General features: G+C 37.9%; 2 protein-coding genes across 5 annotated transcripts; both read left to right on the top strand.

The window, feature by feature from the left end:
- Window positions 1-3585: 3585 nt before the first annotated feature.
- Window positions 3586-7789, top strand: LOC121784910 (probable methyltransferase PMT20). 3 transcript variants are annotated; one of them, XM_042183180.1, is made up of 8 exons: window positions 3586-3814; window positions 4718-5019; window positions 5109-5257; window positions 5355-5550; window positions 5937-6147; window positions 6256-6931; window positions 7008-7085; window positions 7197-7789. In XM_042183180.1, exons 2-8 carry the CDS (start codon window positions 4738-4740, stop codon window positions 7417-7419), a joined length of 1815 nt encoding a protein of 604 aa, XP_042039114.1. In that variant the 5' UTR covers window positions 3586-3814; window positions 4718-4737; the 3' UTR covers window positions 7420-7789. The 3 variants fall into 3 exon arrangements, with proteins under 3 accessions (XP_042039114.1, XP_042039113.1, XP_042039115.1); XM_042183179.1 differs by lacking the exon at window positions 3586-3814 and adding an exon at window positions 4377-4470; XM_042183181.1 differs by lacking the exon at window positions 3586-3814 and adding an exon at window positions 4459-4598.
- Window positions 7790-13224: 5435 nt separating this feature from the next.
- LOC121784691 (cyclin-dependent kinase F-4-like) lies at window positions 13225-20131 on the top strand. Of its 2 annotated transcripts, none has more exons than XM_042182890.1 (19): window positions 13225-13371; window positions 14402-14660; window positions 14750-14797; window positions 14900-15464; window positions 15543-15621; window positions 16181-16249; window positions 16319-16408; window positions 16495-16633; window positions 16981-17083; window positions 17176-17228; window positions 17313-17379; window positions 17551-17659; window positions 18177-18242; window positions 18330-18398; window positions 18514-18577; window positions 18654-18791; window positions 19065-19096; window positions 19200-19281; window positions 19628-20131. In XM_042182890.1, exons 4-19 carry the CDS (start codon window positions 15457-15459, stop codon window positions 19966-19968), a joined length of 1509 nt encoding a protein of 502 aa, XP_042038824.1. In that variant the 5' UTR covers window positions 13225-13371; window positions 14402-14660; window positions 14750-14797; window positions 14900-15456; the 3' UTR covers window positions 19969-20131. The 2 variants fall into 2 exon arrangements, with proteins under 2 accessions (XP_042038824.1, XP_042038823.1); XM_042182889.1 differs by having other exon boundaries at window positions 19625-20131.
- Window positions 20132-20276: the final 145 nt, after the last annotated feature.

Below are 20276 nucleotides of genomic sequence, written 5' to 3'. Positions count from 1 at the left end.
ACTCGGATACGGATGTCCCGTAAGGACGTCGGATGTCCTCGGACGTCCGGCGACGGGCGGGCGGACGTCCGCCATTGTGGCGTGGGTCGGACGTCCGGTATTAAAAATTTTTTTTAATGAAGTTGTTAATTTTTCCCGTTCGTATTCGTGTTGAAATTTTATTTCCGTAAACGTAAATTGCTTTATTTGTGAATTTGTGATTTTTTATTGCGGGAAGTCCTAGTGGGAAGGGCGGATTATGCAGGGGAAGTCCTAGTGACGTTGCAGTGGGATGAGAAGTCCTAGTGACATTGGGATGCTCTAAAGGGGCGACCGACGTAGTAACTGATTGCACGGGAATAAATAAACAAATAAAACAAATTAAAAGGCGCGTTAATAATCAATAAGTCAAAATTCATGTGAAGGCAAACATGAACATCTAGGGAGGGCACCGACTATATACATGCGACTGAGTTCCTCGTATAAAATTATAATTCGAAGAAGATAAAATTATTAAATTGAAAGCACTAGAGAAATATAGTGTATATATTAGTATTTTGTACAATTACTAATCGAGTCATCTAATTTATAAATTGGAGTACTAAATAAAATCAAAATATAATTTATTTGACTGTGTACTCAAGTCAACTACAAATAAATGACTAAAAAATTAGCCGAAATTTATATTTATGATGCCGGCAGTAATTTATAAAATATTAAAATAATAAGATAATACATCATTTAATAAAATATGCATATCATTAAATGTAGTTAATTTGCAAGGTAAACCATGATACGCCTTATTTGGTTTAAACTAATGCTAAGAGTGTCCACAATGGGGGAGCCGCGGCCGGCGGCCTTCGCGCGGCCCCCCATTGCAGAGAGCCGGGGCGCAGGGCCGGGAGCCGAGGGTGAGCCGCGGCCGCGGCCTTCACGCGGCTGAGCCGTGGGAGCCGCGGCCCTCCACTGCAGCGAGCCACGTTTCGCGGCTGGGCCGCGGAATAATTTTTTTTTTTTTTTAAGTTTCGAAAATTATTTTATAAATATACACTCCCATTTCCATTTTTCCAACTCCATTTTACTTCCATTTTCCTCCATTTTCATTTTTCCAACTCTATTTACTTCCATTTTCCTCCAATCTTTCCTTCCAATTTCAATACAACCTTGGAACTATGGATTCCGACGATGAACAATTCCAACAAGCGGTAGATCTGGAGTTCCAAAACCTTGTTGCAGCGGTGCAACGTGAAGCCGACGAGGCGGAAGATGCGGCGGAGGCGGCGGCTGAGGCGGCGGCGGCGGTGGCAGTCCCTCGGCCATTCTATCATCGGCGATTTTTCGACCGTGATCATACCGGGGCTGACCGCCGGTTGATGGAAGACTACTTCAACGAGAACGCCCGTTATCCGGCAGAAATTTTCCGTCGGCGGTTCAGAATGTCGCAACGTCTCTTCGTCCATATAGCGACGTGTTTGGCGCAGCGGTTCAGGTGCTTCAACTTGCGATATGATGCCTTCGGCCGACCCGGCTTGTCGACATACCAGAAGTGTACGATGGCAATTAGACAGCTTGCATATGCCGGGCCCGCTGACATGTTCGACGAATACCTACAGATGGGCGAAACGACTGCCCTACAGACGTTGAGGCAGTTTTGCAGGGGCATTAAGGATATCTTCAAGGGAGAGTATCTACGGAAGCCATCGGCTGATGATTGCCAACGTTTGATGGGCATGCACGCGACTGTACATCATTTTTCAGGGATGTTGGGGAGCATCGATTGCATGCACTGGGAGTGGAGGAACTGCCCGGTGGCTTGGAAGGGGCAATTCACTTCTGGTTTCAAAGGGCGAAATCCCACGATGATTCTTGAAGCAATTGCTGATTACCGCTTGCGAATCTGGCACGCGTATTTTGGGGTCGCTGGATCGAACAACGACATCAACGTTCTACGATCGTCCCACCTGTTCAATGACGAGAGCCGGGGTGAGGGTCCGCAGGTTAGATTCATGGCCAATGGCACTCAGTACAACATGGGGTACTATTTGGCCGATGGTATATACCCTCGCTGGCCCGTGTTTGTGAAGACGATCCGACAACCCGTTGGACCGAAGCAAACCTACTTCGCGAAAAAACAAGAGGGTGCTAGGAAGGATGTGGAGCGAGCTTTTGGTGTACTCCAAGCGCGATGGGCAATTATACGGTGCCCGGCTCGACAATGGCACGAAAATGATGTCGCAGACATCATGACTGCATGTATCATATTGCACAATATGATAATAGATGACGAAGGATTTGCTGCAGAGCGGTGGACACCGGAAGATGGTGCTAGTTCGAGCTCGGGTACTGCCATGGAGCCCCTGCAGATGGGTGTACCACGTAGTAATGAATACTTGATGCAGCGGTACACCGATATGCGGAGCCAAATATCGCATTCATCACTGCAGGCTGATATGGTTGAAGAGGTCTGGAACCGTAGAAGTAGCGCCGCAGAGTGATTTGGGTTTTGGGTTTCCCCCAGTGTTTTTAAACTAGATCACTGTCGTTGTATAATTTTCCTATCTTAATATAATACACCGAAATTATTGTTACATTTTTTTTAGGTTGAGAATTTTTTTTTGTTTATAATCCAAATTATTTTATTTTAATTAAATTTATAAATATCATAAATTTAAAGACTAATAAAATTTATTAGACATAAATTAAAAAATATTATTACAAAAGCAAACAAATTAATTTTATTTTTTGGAGAGGGCCACATTTCGTGGCCCTATTGTTTTTATACATTTCGTGGCCTTTACCATTGTAAAGGCCACAAGAGAGCCACGAATGGTGGCCGGGCCATATTTGGTGGCCTTCAAGGGCCACCATTGTGGACACTCTTATATGTTGAAATTTAATGCGTCAATCATCTACCGTATCTTAATTTCTTTTATCCCAAATCTTGAAATAATTATGCAGGGAAACCTAATAATAAAAGTGTATATAATACTATTAAACTCTTCCAATTATATCCCTGATCCCTACTACTATTATTTTATTTAAATATGCATCCTTCATAGTACTTGCATAGTAGTGCATTACTTGCTTGCCATGAACATAATACAGTATTAAAGAAGCAAAATATATTCACAAAATATTTCTTTTTTTCGTTTATTAACATTTTCGAAGCAGCGTAAAAAATTGAACAGAACGGAACGGCTAATAATTGGGGATATGAGCGGGCCCCGCTACGTATATATTTCAACAAAATTCTACCGACAAATCCGGCCATTTGCACAGTTCGTTTTTGCACTTACGTGTCGCTCTATCACTGGTCCAATGTTTACCTTAATTACCAGTAAATACACTGAATTTCAACACATTTCCGTAATTCTCACTGGTTAATAATCGCAAACATTTACGGCGTGGGATTCACCGCAGTTGGAATTACGGAAAGAGAATCCACCAATCGAAAAGTGTAGAGAGAGAAGGAAGAAAGAAGAAGGAAGGTAGCGACTGGGAATAAAAAAAATACAGAGCAGACCAAAAAGAAGACAGCTAACGAGGCACACGGCATAGTAGAAAAAGTCACTATAATAGTGATAGAGAGATGCGTTCACATGTATTTCTCTATATCTATAACTCTTTTATTGTGACAGTGTGAGGGCACAGCAACACTTCTCTTCACCCTTTCTTCACTTCACTGGGATCCTCTCTCTCTCTCTCTCTCCCTCCAGAGAGCTTCCTTTTCTCTGCAAATTCAGTCTCTGGATTCGTATAAAGTGCACTGAGTTCTTCTCTTTAGCAGAGGTGTGCGTATTTTCGCACACTCAAATCCAATCCTATTTTGCATAAGGTAGTTGCTTGTTTGCTGATCTCTGCATATATGCTTGTTTTTACTTCTGTTATTTCACTTTCCAGTTATTCTCTGTTTCTGAAGGGTGCCATTTCGGCAAATTGGGGGAACTAGTTTATCAATTCGTTTCTGTATTTTTGTTTGATTTGGGGAAAATATTGGCCTACATTGCACGGGCAGATCTGAGTTGGACACTGCACATTTTGGTAAATCTGATGTGAATGATTTGTAGTTAGAGATTTAATTCGGTGTGAAGATTGAGTTTTTTGGGTAATTTCCGTAATAATAGGGTGTACTTCAGTCTTCTCAATCGGGTGTGTTTTTTTCACTTGGTTTAATTTCTCTGGTTCTGTTAGGCTGATAGTGATCATTGAATCACAGAAACTAAGGGTAGCTGTTTGTACCGATTTTCATCACTCTTTCTCTTTCTTTGATGTCTATATCTTTGTCCTATTTTTGTTGATTTTGCATGTTCAAGTTAGGTGAGATTGATTGAATTGGTTTCCTTTTCTGAATTGGTGGTAGAGGGGGCCCTCATTAAGTCGGCTGAATTCATAAAGCGTTTGGGCCCAATATCATGTGCAAAATAAAAAATCATGCACATAAAAATCTAAAGCGTCTCTATTGCTGTCAAATCTTCAAGTGTTTTATTCAAGGTTTAAATTCAGTTCAAAATCCATTGGATCAACAAAAAAATTTCATGTTTCTTTTTTGTTTTGGAATTTGTTTGTGAATAATTTACATGTTGCAAGTTATCTGTGTCAAGATCCATAGCATAGTTGAGGTGCTGCTTATTGATTTTATCAGAATAGATATCATTTGCTTGCATGTATCATTAATCTGAGGATTCAATATGATGCTGATTTAGATTTCTCAGATCATTGATTTCCTCACATTGTGCAGCTTGTAGAAAATTCTTGACAATGAAGCACAAGGATGGAAAACCGATTCTTCAGCACGATAAGAATTCTACGAAAGTTCCCATGGCAATAATGTTTGTTGTGCTGTGTGGATTTTCATTCTACCTGGGTGGAATTTTCTGTTCGGAGAAGGAAAAATTTGCAACTAATGAGGTTGCTAAGGCGGTTGAGAATCCAAAGGAAAAGGCTGCAATTCCAGCTGCAGGGGCATTGCAGATCAAAGCTGTGAAGTTCAACGAATGCCCTGCTGATTTCCAAGATTACACCCCGTGCACGGATCCTAGGGTGATTTTCATTATCTGAAGTTTTCATTTTCTATTGATGAGATTTTGATTATTGTGAATGACATTGTGATATTGTCATGCTTTTTGCAGAGGTGGAGGAAGTTCAGTCTCTACCGGCTTTCCTTCATGGAGCGCCATTGCCCTCCTGTGTTTGAGAAGAAGGACTGCTTAGTCCCGCCTCCCGATGGCTACAAGTTGCCTATTAGATGGCCTAAGAGCAAGGATGAATGTTGGTACAGGTAATATTTGGTGTTTGTTGCTCAGCACTACTCTGGTTTTCAGAGCTGTTTTGTATCTGTTTGAAACTTGACATATTTGATATTTTGGTCTTCTCAGAAATGTGCCATATGATTGGATCAATAAACAAAAGTCAAACCAGCATTGGTTGAAGAAGGAAGGGGAGAAGTTCCACTTTCCTGGCGGTGGCACTATGTTTCCCAATGGTGTCAGTGAATATGTTGATCATATGCAGGCCTTGATCCCAGGAATGAAAGATGGGACAGTTCGGACAGCCATTGATACTGGATGTGGGGTGAGTCCGATTTTATATTCTTCAGCATGCTTGCTTAGTATGTAGCAAGTCTGGTTTATCAATCTGTGTTGTTTCCTTAAAGGATCCATGAGGCCACTGCTTGTTTAGTTCCTTAAGATTGGTGTAAAAATATCTTATTATTACCCTTTTAGAACAAATTGATCTTCATGGAGTCTTTCTGTATCATTCATAAATCATAAATCATAAATATGCAACTCCTATGTTTGAAACAGCTGCTGATTTTGACTTCCGCTCTGTGTTGTTACTTGTTGAGATGTCTTCCTAGTTTGATTACGTGTTTTTTTTTTCTTAATTTTTTTCCCTTGTTTTTTAACTTATACAATGGCATAACAATTTGTCTAACTTTTCTCGCTTGATCTGTTTAGGTGGCTAGCTGGGGTGGTGATTTACTAGATCGCGGTATTCTCACAGTCTCTCTGGCCCCTAGAGATAACCACGAAGCCCAAGTTCAGTTTGCTTTAGAACGTGGAATTCCTGCAGTTCTGGGCATCATATCAACACAGAGACTTCCTTTTCCCTCCAGCTCTTTCGACATGGCACACTGCTCTCGATGCCTCATTCCATGGACTGAATTTGGTTTGTCAGAAGTTCCTTGTTTTCTGTTGTCCTATCCATTATATGCAGCCATTTCTTTTGTCTTGATCGAACATAGTCACTGAATATTGCACTTGCTATCATTCTCAGGTGGAATTTATCTCTTAGAGGTGCACCGTATCCTCCGGCCTGGTGGTTTCTGGGTTCTTTCCGGCCCACCTGTAAACTACGAGAACCACTGGAAGGGGTGGAATACCACCATTGAAGAGCAGAAATCAGATTATGAGAAGCTGCAAGAACTTCTAACATCTATGTGTTTCAAATTGTACAACAAGAAAGATGACATAGCTGTCTGGCAGAAATTATCTGACAGTAGCTGCTACAAGAAGCTCGAGTCCCCAGACACGTACCCCCCAAAGTGTGACGATGGTACTGAACCGGACTCTGCTTGGTACACTCCTATCCGGCCCTGTGTCGTTGTTCCTGACCAGAAGTACAAGAAGATAGCACTGAAATCCCTTCCCAAATGGCCCGAGCGGTTGCACACTGCCCCTGAGCGTGTCTCTGATGTCCGTGGTGGAAGCGATGGTGCTTTCAAGCACGATGACAGCAAATGGAAGACAAGGGCGAAGCACTACAAGAAGTTGGTCCCAGCAATTGGAACTGATAAGATCAGAAATGTCATGGACATGAACACTCTGTATGGTGGCTTTGCTGCTGCTTTGATCGATGCTCCATTGTGGGTGATGAATACAGTTTCCTCCTACTCTTCCAACACGCTTGGCGTTGTATACGACAGAGGCCTGATCGGAACTTATCACGACTGGTAAGATATCATTGGCATCATACAATCAAAATATTAATCTTTTCACCTTTGTCTGATGATGATCTACCCTTTTTAGGTGTGAAGCTTTCTCCACTTATCCTCGTACATACGATCTTCTTCACCTCGATGGACTTTTTACTGCTGAAAGCCATAGGTAAGGAAAGCCTACACTATACTACCATTAAACTTCTAGTATAATTTCATCATTTTATTACATCAATCAAATTAATGTTAAAACTTGTTGTACCTATGTGTTTCACGGTAGGTGTGAGATGAAGTATGTTCTGCTGGAGATGGATCGGATTCTCCGTCCCAATGGGTATGCTATCATCCGGGAATCAAGCTACTTCGTTGATGCTGTGGCGACGTTGGCTAAAGGGATGAAATGGGGTTGTCGGAAGGAAGAAACAGAGTACGGCGTGGAACAGGAGAAGATCTTGATCTGCCAGAAGAAGCTGTGGTATTCCTCTAAGCAGAGCTCAAGATGATATTTTGAGAAATGATGAGTTGGGATCAATGGAAGCATATTTACATATACATCATATTTATCAATACAAAGACAAGTTCTACACTGCCATTTTGATCAAATCTTTCAACCCAAGGAGGAGGAGAAGTAGCATATTGAATAACCAAGGTCTAATATATTAGTGCTTCAGTTTTTTTGTTTTTAATATATATTCTTTTCAAGGTGGATTGTATCTTATTCTTCTTCCATCTTACTTCTTCACCCTTATGAAACTGTGAAATCTGTTAAGGGTGTTTGAAGTATGAATCGGCGGCCAAAACTTTTTTTTTGTTTTATCTATTTATTTGGAAACTCTTAATTTCTAGTTATTTATTTATTTATTTTTAGTGTTATTTTTTTTCCATTATTGAGATGTTATATCTTTTTTTAGTTTCAATTATGAGTATTGAAGTATCTATTCATCATGCGGTAGTGAAAATGATCTTTTACGTAAGTGACATTTAAAACACTGCAATTTATTATATTAAGGCGTAGTTCTAAATTGATTATCTTAATAAATTAATGACTTTATATAATCTATTCTATTGGAGTAACTTTTTCGTTATTGTTATCTTGTAGTAGGAGTGTAATTTTCAACCTTCATATGTGATGAAATTCTACTTTGTTTCCTAAAAGGAGAGGTAATTCAGATCACAATATAAAAAAAAGGGAGATATAAAAAAATTTCCACATCATAATATACTACTATCAAAATATTAGCCGAATTCTCCACCACCCGCTGGGAGACTTTCGGCCTTAATCCGCAAGCCTGGTCGAGCAGGATTAATCCGATTCCGCCGAAGGCGGATTCAGAACACTTGTGATCAAACAAAAAAAAATATTAGCCGAATTGGCCTATAAAAATAATACTCATATCCTTATAAAAATTTAAATTTAAAATACTAATAAAAAACGACTAATTATTCGATAACAAAAAAAATTCCAACATAATAAAATGAGAGTATATGTTTTGATAACATTTTCAAATTAAATAATAATAACCTTAATAATTCTATCACATTGTCGGATCACTTCATTATTGATTGATCATTAGTTGTATACAATAATCATGACACTTTCCCATTATACAATAAAAAGGCAATTATAAATTTCTAATATAAAAAAATCAAAACAATGGAATAATGTCTATCTTATAGTAGTACTTAATTTAATGGATCAGTTTGCATATAGGAGTATAATATAGCTATGATGAATCTGGGTCTTGACAAGCCATTTGTTTGGCCCATTCTCAAATTTTTATTTTACTTCTTTTTTGGAAAGAACTACTACTAATATTGCAAATTTCCAACCAAATTTTACACAGGAAGATTCAATTCTATCATTACGACATTTTACTGACATTATGGGTTAATCTGCATATGCATCTGTCCTATGACAAATACACCAAAACATAAACTAGCTCCATCATTAACCATTAAAAAGAAAAGGTTGTCTTCACCAAGCTATTTGTAGTTCTTGTTCGAACTCATTTAAAATCTTGTTAGATAATTGCAGCTTGTATTATAAGCAATTTTATAATCTCTTTATTCTTTATTTTTAATTTATTCCACTTTATTCTTTCTTATTGTACTACTTTATTTTATCTATATTTAAATTATTAAATATATATTTTTTTATCTTGTGTTTCAAAAATAAATCTCAAATAATATTAGATGGAATAAAATAGATTAAAAAAACCGACTTATACAGGACAACGACAATTAAAAATTCGAAGGACAATGAGGCAAAAGTAGCTGTTACTGTTAGCATCTTATTATTGCTTAAAAGTTGAAGAAGCCTTCAAAGCATCAACCAAGAATTATTATGAATATCTTTCTCTATGATAGATGTGCTTTTAATATCTATGAATGAATATCATTAGTTTGTTCCATTACAGTAGTATTATTAATTAGCATAATCCTTCTATCTCAAAATCCTTCTCAAAACATAAAATCAATTTATTATATTTAACTATTTATGCATTCCAGAAATTCTCACATGCCCTGTAATTTGATAGCTGAATTTACAAATATTATTTTATTTAAAAATCGAAAAATTGAAGATAATGAATAGAGGCAATAACGTGGCGCCACCGCAGCACTCTGCAATTACACTTCATCATCCCACCAAACACCACGTCTTTCAAATATCCATTTTTTAAAATTTTATTTATTTATTTATATATTTATTTATTTATCAGTCATTTCTTGAGATGCCCAATTCCCCCACACCAGCATGCTAAATTCTATTCGCAGAATGTGGGATAAGATGGAATAATTCATCCTAACATGACCTAACTTCCTTACATATGTATCCATATACATCTTCTCATTATTTATAAATTTAACTTTCATACTTGCAATGGTGCATATTTCTTTCAATAGTCTAGTGGGATGGCCGTAATAATTTTACTCTACCTTACTAGGATATATATTAAGTCCAATTTGGTGGCGAATCTATAATATAATTATAGGTTGGATTTATTGGCAAAAATAATTTATAATCTGAAATAAACGAACATATTTTTTTTTATAAAACAATGAAGAAAGATGTCGTCAGCAGCATCAAAAGACATATGCAACCCTTAAGAATTACCGAGTTTAATGAAATTTTCAAATCCTCATAAACTGACAATATGATCTGGTAACACTTCGACCCGACTTTAATTTCATTTTACTCTATTAATAAATTCTGTTTTTGTCTTTTTAAGGCCTACAATCAAATGCTCTCACACACACACACACACACACACACACACACATATATATATATATATATATACATACCACAAACATGATATATAATGTGCTGCGGGACCATGCTGATTTGTTTTGCAAGTGTTGATGACCAACTAGAAGAAAAAGGTTCCGTTGTATATTATAAGATTTTTTCTTTCTGCCTTTATATCTATCTTTATTTTTTATTGCAAATAATACCTTTTGTACATTACTAAAATATGCATGTAATATGTTAGTACTGTGCTTAATATGTATGAACAGATAAATCGTTTTCTATTTTTGAAACGGACAACTCGGATTACATTACATGTTTGGCAAGTGCAACGTCTAAAACAGAAAAAGTAGAAAATTCATACCTAAAATGTGCTTAAATATGTACAAATATAAAAGTATTTCGAAAGAAATATAATATTATGACGAGTGAATAAATTTATAAGATATTTTCATTATACGTGTTTTTAGAATTACATACATAAAATATTAATCGAGTCACAATTTTAAAAGTCGAAAGTATATATTTAAAACAGTTGAGAATTAATTTGATTAATTCTATCTCTGTCAATACACCACATCAGTATTGTTTCTCTTTCACATGTCTACCCACACTTTAATTTTTGTTACGTTATGAAGGAATTTTGAATGTGTTTTTGTGTTGGTGAACAGTTGCTTTATAACTAGTTTATAGAGTCTATTGAAGTTAGATGCACTTTGGTGAATTAGTTGACTTTTGGATGAAATAACTTCGGCTAAATATCTAGTTGCTGACAAATCAAGCATTAAGAGCATCCTTAACCCCGGTCCGGAATTAGGCTCTAAGTCCCTTCCACGTCATCATTCCCCTAAATTTCAGTCCAGATCACAACTGCTCTAACCATGCAGGCCCCAACCTGGGCCGCAACTAATAAATGACACTATTCACAACTTCAACCTATTTTACTCGTAAATGCAATACGTCGAACAATTAAAATCGGGAAAATAAATTATTCATTCGAAAAAAGAAATTACAAATCATAGAAAAAAATTACAAATCCTAGAAAAAAAATTACAAGTCCTAGAAAAAAAAATACAAATCCTAGCAAAACTACTTCTTCATTTGGGCGCGAAGATAGGCGATCATCTCATGGTGCAATTCGAGATCGAACTCCGACATTGTCGAGGTATCCCTCGATGTCAACTCCGTCAGCTGGCTCATCCGCTAGGTAATACTCATCTCCGACATAGAGTCGGCGATCTTGTCCAGAGACTGATTGGGCGGCGGTGGCGGCATAGCAGAGTAGCTCGCAGTTGCCTTCCCCTTCGCTTTCCTCTTTGCCGTCTTTGTTCCCATCGGACGACTTTGAGTGCTAGGGGATGAGAGGAAGACGTCGTCTTCTGTCATGTTGAGGTCGATCGCCGGACCTCATTCGCTCGAAGAGTAGTTTCCGGCGGTGGAAACTTTGGTTCTCTTCGGCGCCCCACTTGCCGCCGGTTCTTCGGGCTCTTCTCGACAAGCTTCCAAACGTCGAAGTACTTGAAGTGCTTCTTCACTTTAGAGAAGAAATCCTCCTTGGCCTTCTGCATGAGGTCCAGCCCGTTGTGCCCGCTCGGCCACATCCGGACTACGTTAGTCCACTTGCCATTCCACTTGTTCACATCCTTCTGGACCCAACCCCAATGCTTGCGTAGCTTCACGTAGCTACACTCGAACGACCCTTTTGGTCGACCAGCGTTGTACTTCTCCGCAATCCGCTCCCAGAACGCTTTGCCGCTATGTTGGTTGCCGACGATAGGATCCTCGGAGACATCGACAAAGTTCTTTGCCAGCCACAATGTCTCCTGCGGACTATACTTCTTCGGGCCCTCATCATCCGCAACCTTGGCCTTGCCCTTCCCTACATCGGCCTCCATATCACTGATTTCGTACTCATCAGTGCTAACTGGCGATGTTATTTCCATGTTGGTAGTCGTAGGCGTTGCATTAGGGCCCGGCGACGGCGGGACGTACTAGTAGTTGGCGTTGGAAAATTCGTCCACTTGTCGTTGATTGCTGTTAAACCAATCCATAGAAGCCGAAAATATTGTAATGTAAGAGGATTGAAATCGAGAAAAGTGTGGAAAAATGATGCAAAAATGGAGTATATATAGGCAATAAAAAATGAAATTGTTGGGGACTTGCGGCCCGTCACGATGCAACGCCATGCAGGCCGGACCCCGGGTCTGTCCCTGGGCCGCGACTGAGTCCTCGGGACCGGCCTGGGCTGCAACTTCGTCATCTCCAGCGCGCGGGGCCGCGGGCCGGGACCCAGGTGTAGTCCGGCCCGTGGCGTTAACGATGCTCTAATGCCACTAAATAGTCTAAATTTTGCTTTGTTTTTTTTTGTTTATCATAAATATTTATTCAATCAAGTTAAATTCATATATTCAATCCACAAAACATTCTCTCAAGATATTGGAACATATTTTTATAATTTAATAAAGGGCAACTTCAATTTGGAGAGCAAAACTAACGTTACATTATTTTAATCACAATTTCATTTTTCAACTACAAGGTCAATAAGCCTCATTTTAATCGTAACTTCTGCAATAACACCAAAATCCCATTTAGTCCCATTAACTAAAATTTTCACTGCATTGCTTTTTTAGGGATTCAATGCATTGTTATTTTTACGATTCTCTAATTTGACATATTTAAACAATTTTAAAAGTGACTACAAATTTAATTAGAAATACAATTCTAATTATATGAAATACTACTTTTTTTTATATTTAGTTATTTACTACTAGTATGTGTCAAAAAATTGTTTAAAGATTTTATTCCAACCATATAATTGAAAAATACCTTATCCTTCCTAGAAAAGGAAAATAGAATATTCCAATTTGGAAAAAATAAAAGAAAACAACTATTCCTTCTCCGCATGGGGAAATAACTTTATTCAACTTTTCTTGGGTGCAAAGCCAAGATTCGCACCTCCATCATTCTTACCGAACATCATATTGTTATGGGTCATGACCATCATCCCATTAATCCATCCATCCATCCATCCATCCATCCATCCATCATCACCATCATTATATAAGACCGAATATAATTCTCATGGTATTTTACGTACCCCAAAAATATCCCAATTCACAATTAATCACAATAGGGGAGGAGTTAGAGAGAGAAAGTGTGGCATCTCTGGGTTTCTTCTCCTTAGGTTATGCCGTTTTCTCTACCGGTAATCCCCTTTCTCGCGCTATCCTCTTCTCCTTCTCTCCATCCTTGTACATATATAATAACTATTCGGTGTTGATTACTTTTGCGCCTCTTTTCTCTATTTTATAGCTGCGATGCGTTTAGATCTGCGCTTTGTTTTTGTCGTTTTTGGATTGATGTTCGGCGATCTGAGATAGATTGATTATTGTATCATTTAATCTTGGGGTAATGCTTTACTATTCAATTCCATACTTGTTTCGTCGCTTCTTAATCATTGAGATAATAGTTAGGCTCTGGTGGGGCTATTCAGCTCAAATTGAAATTGTTCTCTTCTCGATCCTTTTAGAGCGTTTCTTCTGCCTCTTTTTTTTTTTGTTGTGTTTGGTTAAACCATGCGCCTTGCCTCGTTTTGGTTCCGATGTCGTTTCTATGATATTCGCTCGAATTCATACTAATGTCTGTGGAACATTATTTTATGCAATAAAACCTGAATAAGCTGTCTGCGGATTAAGGATAATTGAATACGATAGTGACAAGTAGAGTATTGAATTTTGGATTAGTCTTATCCATGTGCGTGTATGCTAATTGTGTTTTAGTGTTGTTGTAGCTTTGTTATATGCATCAATAATACTGTCATTTCCCCCTATCTAATGTTGTTACGAGGATACAATCAGTTACTATTTTTTTCTTTATTACTTGTACGAATATAGGGATAAATGTGTGGCTGTTTGTTGTTAATTTAGTATTGGTGCGTGTTATGAAGAGATTACTGCCTGCTTGCAGTACAGGCTGCAGCAATTACTTCAAATTGATCATAATGGATTTGATTTTACAGTAGTATTAACGGCCTCTATAGTTGATGGAAGAAAGCTAGTAAGCCTATACCTGAGAGAAGTCTAGAATGCATTTCTCTCATCAAATTGTATGAATTACTTGGATGTAATTTTGATGGTATAATATCATCATTATGATTGAAATAATATTACTCCACTATTCTTTGTTCTGTTGCATTTTGTAAATTCTGACTCTAATTTTCTTCTCTACTCTATCAGGTTGTGTCAAATTTCCGTTTAGAACAATTAATATTATCTAGGACATGGAGCAAGTTTGCCTCTGGTCAGATTGCTACCAGCACTGGGATATTTCATTCCAAGAAGTCCTTGATTGGCGGGTTCTTGTCCTTGGAAATTTTCTTCTTGTTTCTTTTGTCAATTGCACTTAGTGAGGAGCTTGTCTTTAAGTGACCAGTAGAGGAGGCTGAATGCGTATTTCTAATAAAATAGATGTTGAATCTTTAGCCCGCTTCTCCAAGTGAGTTCCATACATCAATGCATTTAGTATTTGGTTGTACTTTTAATCAGGGCTCACTGATAATATCCTCCTGCAATTCTATTGTACAGTGCATTGTGGATGCAACATCCTTTTTCGATCCTTAATCTAGCTGTGAGGTACCCATTCTTTTCTTTTTGCTGCCTAGACAAGAGTAGAGTATTATACATTCCTTATGTAATTTGTAAAAATGCTGAGACTATGTTTTCTCCTCATTGTAGGACAGAAGTCTGCAAGTATTCGAAGGAAGTTTACTGTGTTATTAAGTATTACTAGCTGTTTCACTGTTTTTGTTCAGAGTGTTAGTACATAGAATCCGTCATCTTTCGGTATCCTCGGTAATGAGCCTGTTGATGGTGTTCTGATTTGGTTGCGGATCAGATTTAGTATCTATCCCCTGGAGAAAAATGTCTGGGAAGCATTGGTTTTCCATGCCCTGATCTAATACTTGAACTGTTAATGGACATCACATCATCATTCAACTTTGATCAGTGTCGAGATGTTATATAGCACCACAATCTTACTACCTTATCTGTGCTCGGGAGTCTTTGATTTGGTATACTTTATGAATAAGGCTGTGAAGCCCGTCCATCACTGTTCTGATTGTTTGGCTCATGTTGAAGTGGAGTGGGATTATTGATGGAGGATCCCGCTGATTCAGCCAGGCCTCAGTAGTTGTTTAGAGTCATCTAGAGTATATATAAAAACATCTATACATCTGTTTTCGTTCTTGTTCGTTTACAATAAGTAGTGATCACGAGCTTTTGAAGTTACCAGAATGGAAAGGTATGATAGTTTGCAATTTGCTGTTATACTTTCTAGTTTCTCTTAGCGTGGATTCATCTGTCATGTTGGTTAATGCAGGTATAAGGTCATTAGGGAAGTTGGTACTGGCACGTTTGGAAGTGTCTGGAGAGCTATAAGCAAGCAATCTGGTGAAGTGGTATGTGGTGCGACATCATTTGATAGATTGATAAATAAGATTCTTGAACATAGGTCCTTTAAGGAAAAGGTTCCTGAACTGTGAAATTTAGTTTTAATAATTCCATTCACCTATATAAGATCTTGTAAAGTTACCGAGTTGCAACATCAATCATGCTTTGAAAAATTTCTAGTATGCTGCCGAATCCTAGTAAATTCCTGTTCTCATTCCATGGATTGATAATTTAAAACCTTCTATTGCATCACAACCTGGTGGCTTCCTTGTTTTTCCCTATGCTTTTTTTTCTTTCTATTTTTGTCCCTTGTAGGCCATTTTCCATGTTTTTTCTGCTATAAACATGAAATGCATATATCAATGTTGTAGTAATGTGCAAGATGTGGCCTCAGTGACATCAATTTTGGGTGTATAATCTTTTGATGTTGCAACTGAAAGAAAGTTGAAAGCTTTTTGATGACATTGTTGCAAGCCAAAATCAGTCAAAAGTTTAGTTACCATTTTTAATCATTTTGAACATTAGAGCATTACTTAATTTGAAGTCATCTGTCAAAATCTTGTACAGGTCGCAATTAAGAAAATGAAGAAGAAATATTACTCCTGGGAAGAATGCATAAACCTCAGAGAAGTGAAGGTGACAAATTTTCTTAATGTGCTTACATAGCCTACCTTTTACCTGATAAATGACATTCTGTGTTGGCAGTCGCTGAGGAAAATGAACCATCCAACTATCATTAAGCTCAAGGAAGTTATTAGAGAGAATGATGTCTTGTACTTTGTGTTTGAGTACATGGTATGGATATGTCTGCTTTCATCCCCGTCTTTGCTTTCTTAGAAGTATGTTCTTAAATATAATTAGTGTTTATTTTAATTCATAAGGAATGCAACGTGTACCAACTTATGAAGGACAGAGGGAAACTTTTTACGGAAGCTGAAGTGAGAAATTGGTGCTTCCAAGTATTTCAAGGCCTTGCATACATACATCAACGTGGATACTTCCATCGTGACCTGAAACCAGGTTATTGGCGCTATATGATATTTTATTATTTGAACGAGGACCCAGTTGTGGTTGTCATGCCCATCTTTCATTTCTTACCCTGTTATTTGTATATTGCATGGATCACGTGTAGCTGAAAGAATTTGTTATTGAATTGTCCATTTGCTATACAATCTTTTTAATACGAAGATTATCGATATTAACTTGTTAATCTTTTCAGTTAGTAGTGATTGAGCACTTGGTGCACTTGTAGATTCTCGTGTTAGTTGCTAACTGCAGTGCACTATATATCGATAAGAAAGCCATTCACTTTTTTTGTCTTGCTAGTATGTTTAGTGGCTTATTTGTTTTTCTTATGCTTGTGGCAGAGAACTTGCTTGTGTCTAAGGATGTAATAAAAATAGCTGATTTTGGCCTTGCTCGTGAGGTCGATTCAGAACCTCCATTCACTGAATATGTTTCAACTCGCTGGTTGGTATTGTTATTTACCTTCTGTTTACTTGTCTCGTTTTCTATGCAATCATTATAGTATAATTTTATGTTGGTGGAATGTTATGTTGCAGGTACCGGGCCCCGGAAGTTCTACTTCAGTCTCCAACTTATGGTCCTCCTGTTGGTTAGTACTTGATAGAATATAAGTTGAACTGTTCTTGGTATTATGGGCTAAAGATGGATTTTCTCTTATTGGTTTGCTTTCCAGATATGTGGGCAATGGGTGCGATAATGGCCGAATTGTTAACTCTTCGACCTCTGTTTCCTGGTTCAAGGTACTATTGTCTTTTTGCCAAAGCTTCTTCACCCTATTATTCTTGATCTACCAATTGGAAAATTCACCTAGTTCAACTCTTGCTTGCTCTGTATAAGTTAGTGACAGAGTATGAGCTTGATGTTTAGGCATATTTTCTGGTGCTTGATGTTTTGTTCCTATCTTACTGTAGTGAGGCGGATGAGATATACAAGATATGCTGTGTAATTGGCAGTCCAACTAAGAGTCAATGGTCAGATGGTCTTGAACTTGCTAGTGCCATTAACTACCAATTCCCCCAGGTGAGCTTTTTATTCTCCTGTTTGAATTGTTATATTTGATGAATGCGGGTCAGAGAAGTGTCTCTGTTTTGTTAATTAAGTGTCTAATTATAAGCTGACAGTTTTCTGTATTCCAGGAATATTTGTACTTACAAAATACTCCCTCCGTCCCAAGTTAGATGTCACATTTGCGTGATGGTATGGGATTTTAGAAGATGTTGTTTTGAGTATTAAATGGAGAGAGAAATATATTTTTGCATATTAATGTGCTAGAGAACTCTTTCCCAAAAAGGAAATGAGACATCTTTTGTAGTACAAACAAAAAAGGAAAGTATGAGATCTACTTTGGGATGGAGTGAGGAGTATGTAACTGACTGTGAAATATTCATATTACTCTTGATATTATATCTGGAAGATATTAGTATATGCTTTATTTCCAGCAAATTATGTTTGCACTTAAACTAATGGAACAAACTTACCTTTGATGATCGTCAGTCTCCACTTCTTTACATATATCTGTGTCGCTATTACATGACAGGTTGCTGGAGTCCATCTCTCTGCATTGGTACCAGGTGTTAGTTCGGATGCAATTGATCTCATCACAGTGAGTACTGAAGACACATTGATTTACTCTGCATAATACAATGGCCAACACTTACTTTTTATGCTTTCATTTTTGTGAAATATCTAGTCCCTCTGTTCATGGAATCCATCCAAGAGGCCGACAGCCTTGGAGGCTCTTCAGCACCCTTTCTTCCAGGTAGGTTGCTCTTTATTTTATGATATTTGAAAACTTGTTGAGTATTTCATAAGAATAAATGTTAGTCACACTCTTGAGGCGTTCTGAAGCGACGATTTATTTTCGAATGTTACAGAGTTGCTTTTATATTCCACCATCATTGCGCCCCAAAGCGGCTGCCACAAGAACACCTCCTTCTGGTGACTATATTCTCCTAATCTTAGTCCTTACTAAAAATAATGGTAACCGGGCACTCATAGCAAATATCTATTGCAGTTGGAGGAAGAGGGGTTTTGGAACCAAATTGTGGTAGGAGATACTCAGGCAGTTTGACGAACCCAAAGAATTCAAATAGTTATGCTTCTGCCAAACCACAAGCATATGTTGGTTTAGACATGAAGCACTCAACAGGAGGTATTTACTGTTTCAGCTGTTTGTTGATTTTGAGTTTGGAAAGTTCTTTTTTTTTTGTGTGATAATATATTGATAATTATGTTCAAAAAGTAATGGCCTGCCAAGCTATAGACAGTTCACTTATTTCATATGTTTCAGTTTCACAGAGAGCTTTCTTATTTTGGACACCTGTCTTTCCGAACTGAAGTTGATATATAAAATTTCCTTTTGTGGGTTGTCTGATTTGGATAGTCTTCACTGACATCAGATTACCTATTTGTATTTTCTATCCAGGTGTGCAAAGGAAGTTGGATATGAATAATCAGGTACATTGCAATAGTAATTATACCCTGGTTAATGTGGTTTGCTCATACTATGTTTTTCTTTTGCACATTCCTTTTTTTAAAACTTATTTTATGTGTGGATCAGGATTCGCCTAAAAATGATAGGAGCTTAAAGAACCCTGTCAAGCAGCAGCCAAGGTATCGACCACCTGGAATGAATGGCCAGCGTAAGTTCATGCATCTTGGCCTTGTTAATGTATTATTTTCGGGCATTGATGAATCTGGACCAGGCTTGATATTGCATAATATATTCTTGCTTCATCTTAAATGTCCATCACAAACAAGAAAATAAGATTAACTTGTTTGGTACCCCCCATACAATTAACTCAGTTGCTCTGCTTTTGCTAGTTAACTCATGTGAAATGTTGTAAATATACTTAACATCAGTAAAATTTACACTACTCAGTATGCCTCATTGAAATTGCTAAAGATAAGATTTTACATTTATCATTACTATTGCTATTTTTGTGTACGGTGAGATGCATATTGATTGTTTATTACATGCGACAGCAGCATGGAACCATGGGAGAACACGTGGGGTATCGGATGCGGCTGAGAAGTTGGCAAATATGACAGTAAGCTCTGGCAGGTCACTTGCAAAGGCCTCTGTACCTCCACCAATGGCAAAGGCATCTGTGCCTCTACCTTTTTCCAAGCCATCTGTGGCTCTACCTCTATCAAAGTCGTCTGCGCCTCAACCTTTATTATCAAAGTCATCTTTGGCTCCACCTTCAGCAAAGGCATCTGTGCCTCCACCTATGAAGGCTGGAGGATGGCATGGACATTCTGAGTTCCTCGGACGATCTCAAGAAGCCCTTCCTGGAAGGGCGTACATCAGGAAGGTGGCGGGATGATCAAACACTTCTACTTGCTTTTTTTTGTGTGCGCCAACATAATAATGTGCCGGCTATAGGCATTTGTGTTCCAATAACGCGACTCTATTACAGTCCTGTGTTCTTGTACGTTTGACTTTGTTTTTATGTGATGATCAATAAAGATTTCTCATGTTTGGTGTTAGTTACATTGCTTTAAAAGCTCCATTCTTTCCCTTCTGTTGATTTTTTTTTCTTGTATCGTTTTATAAAATCTAAATTTATACATTGATGCATGATTAATTCGTCTCCAAATATATGATGATAATGTGGGAGATTACAGATCCATG

Source organism: Salvia splendens, chromosome 21 (genome assembly GCF_004379255.2).
Source record: "Salvia splendens isolate huo1 chromosome 21, SspV2, whole genome shotgun sequence".
Classification (NCBI taxonomy): Eukaryota; Viridiplantae; Streptophyta; class Magnoliopsida; order Lamiales; family Lamiaceae; genus Salvia; species Salvia splendens.
Note: the sequence above shows the minus strand (reverse complement) of the source record. Positions and strands in the feature narration are given on the sequence as shown.

Excerpts from the sequence above, each read along its gene's own strand:
- LOC121784910 (XM_042183179.1), top strand. The coding sequence starts at position 4,392 with ATGTGCAAAATAAAAAATCATGCACATAAAAATCTAAAGCGTCTCTAT. Across the intron at positions 5,551-5,936 it reads CCATTGATACTGGATGTGGG|GTGGCTAGCTGGGGTGGTGA; the intron begins GTGAGTCCGATT and ends TGATCTGTTTAG. Across the intron at positions 6,148-6,255 it reads CATTCCATGGACTGAATTTG|GTGGAATTTATCTCTTAGAG; the intron begins GTTTGTCAGAAG and ends TATCATTCTCAG.
- LOC121784691 (XM_042182889.1), top strand. Across the intron at positions 17,229-17,312 it reads AACTTATGGTCCTCCTGTTG|ATATGTGGGCAATGGGTGCG; the intron begins GTTAGTACTTGA and ends TTTGCTTTCCAG. Across the intron at positions 19,097-19,199 it reads AGTTGGATATGAATAATCAG|GATTCGCCTAAAAATGATAG; the intron begins GTACATTGCAAT and ends TGTGTGGATCAG.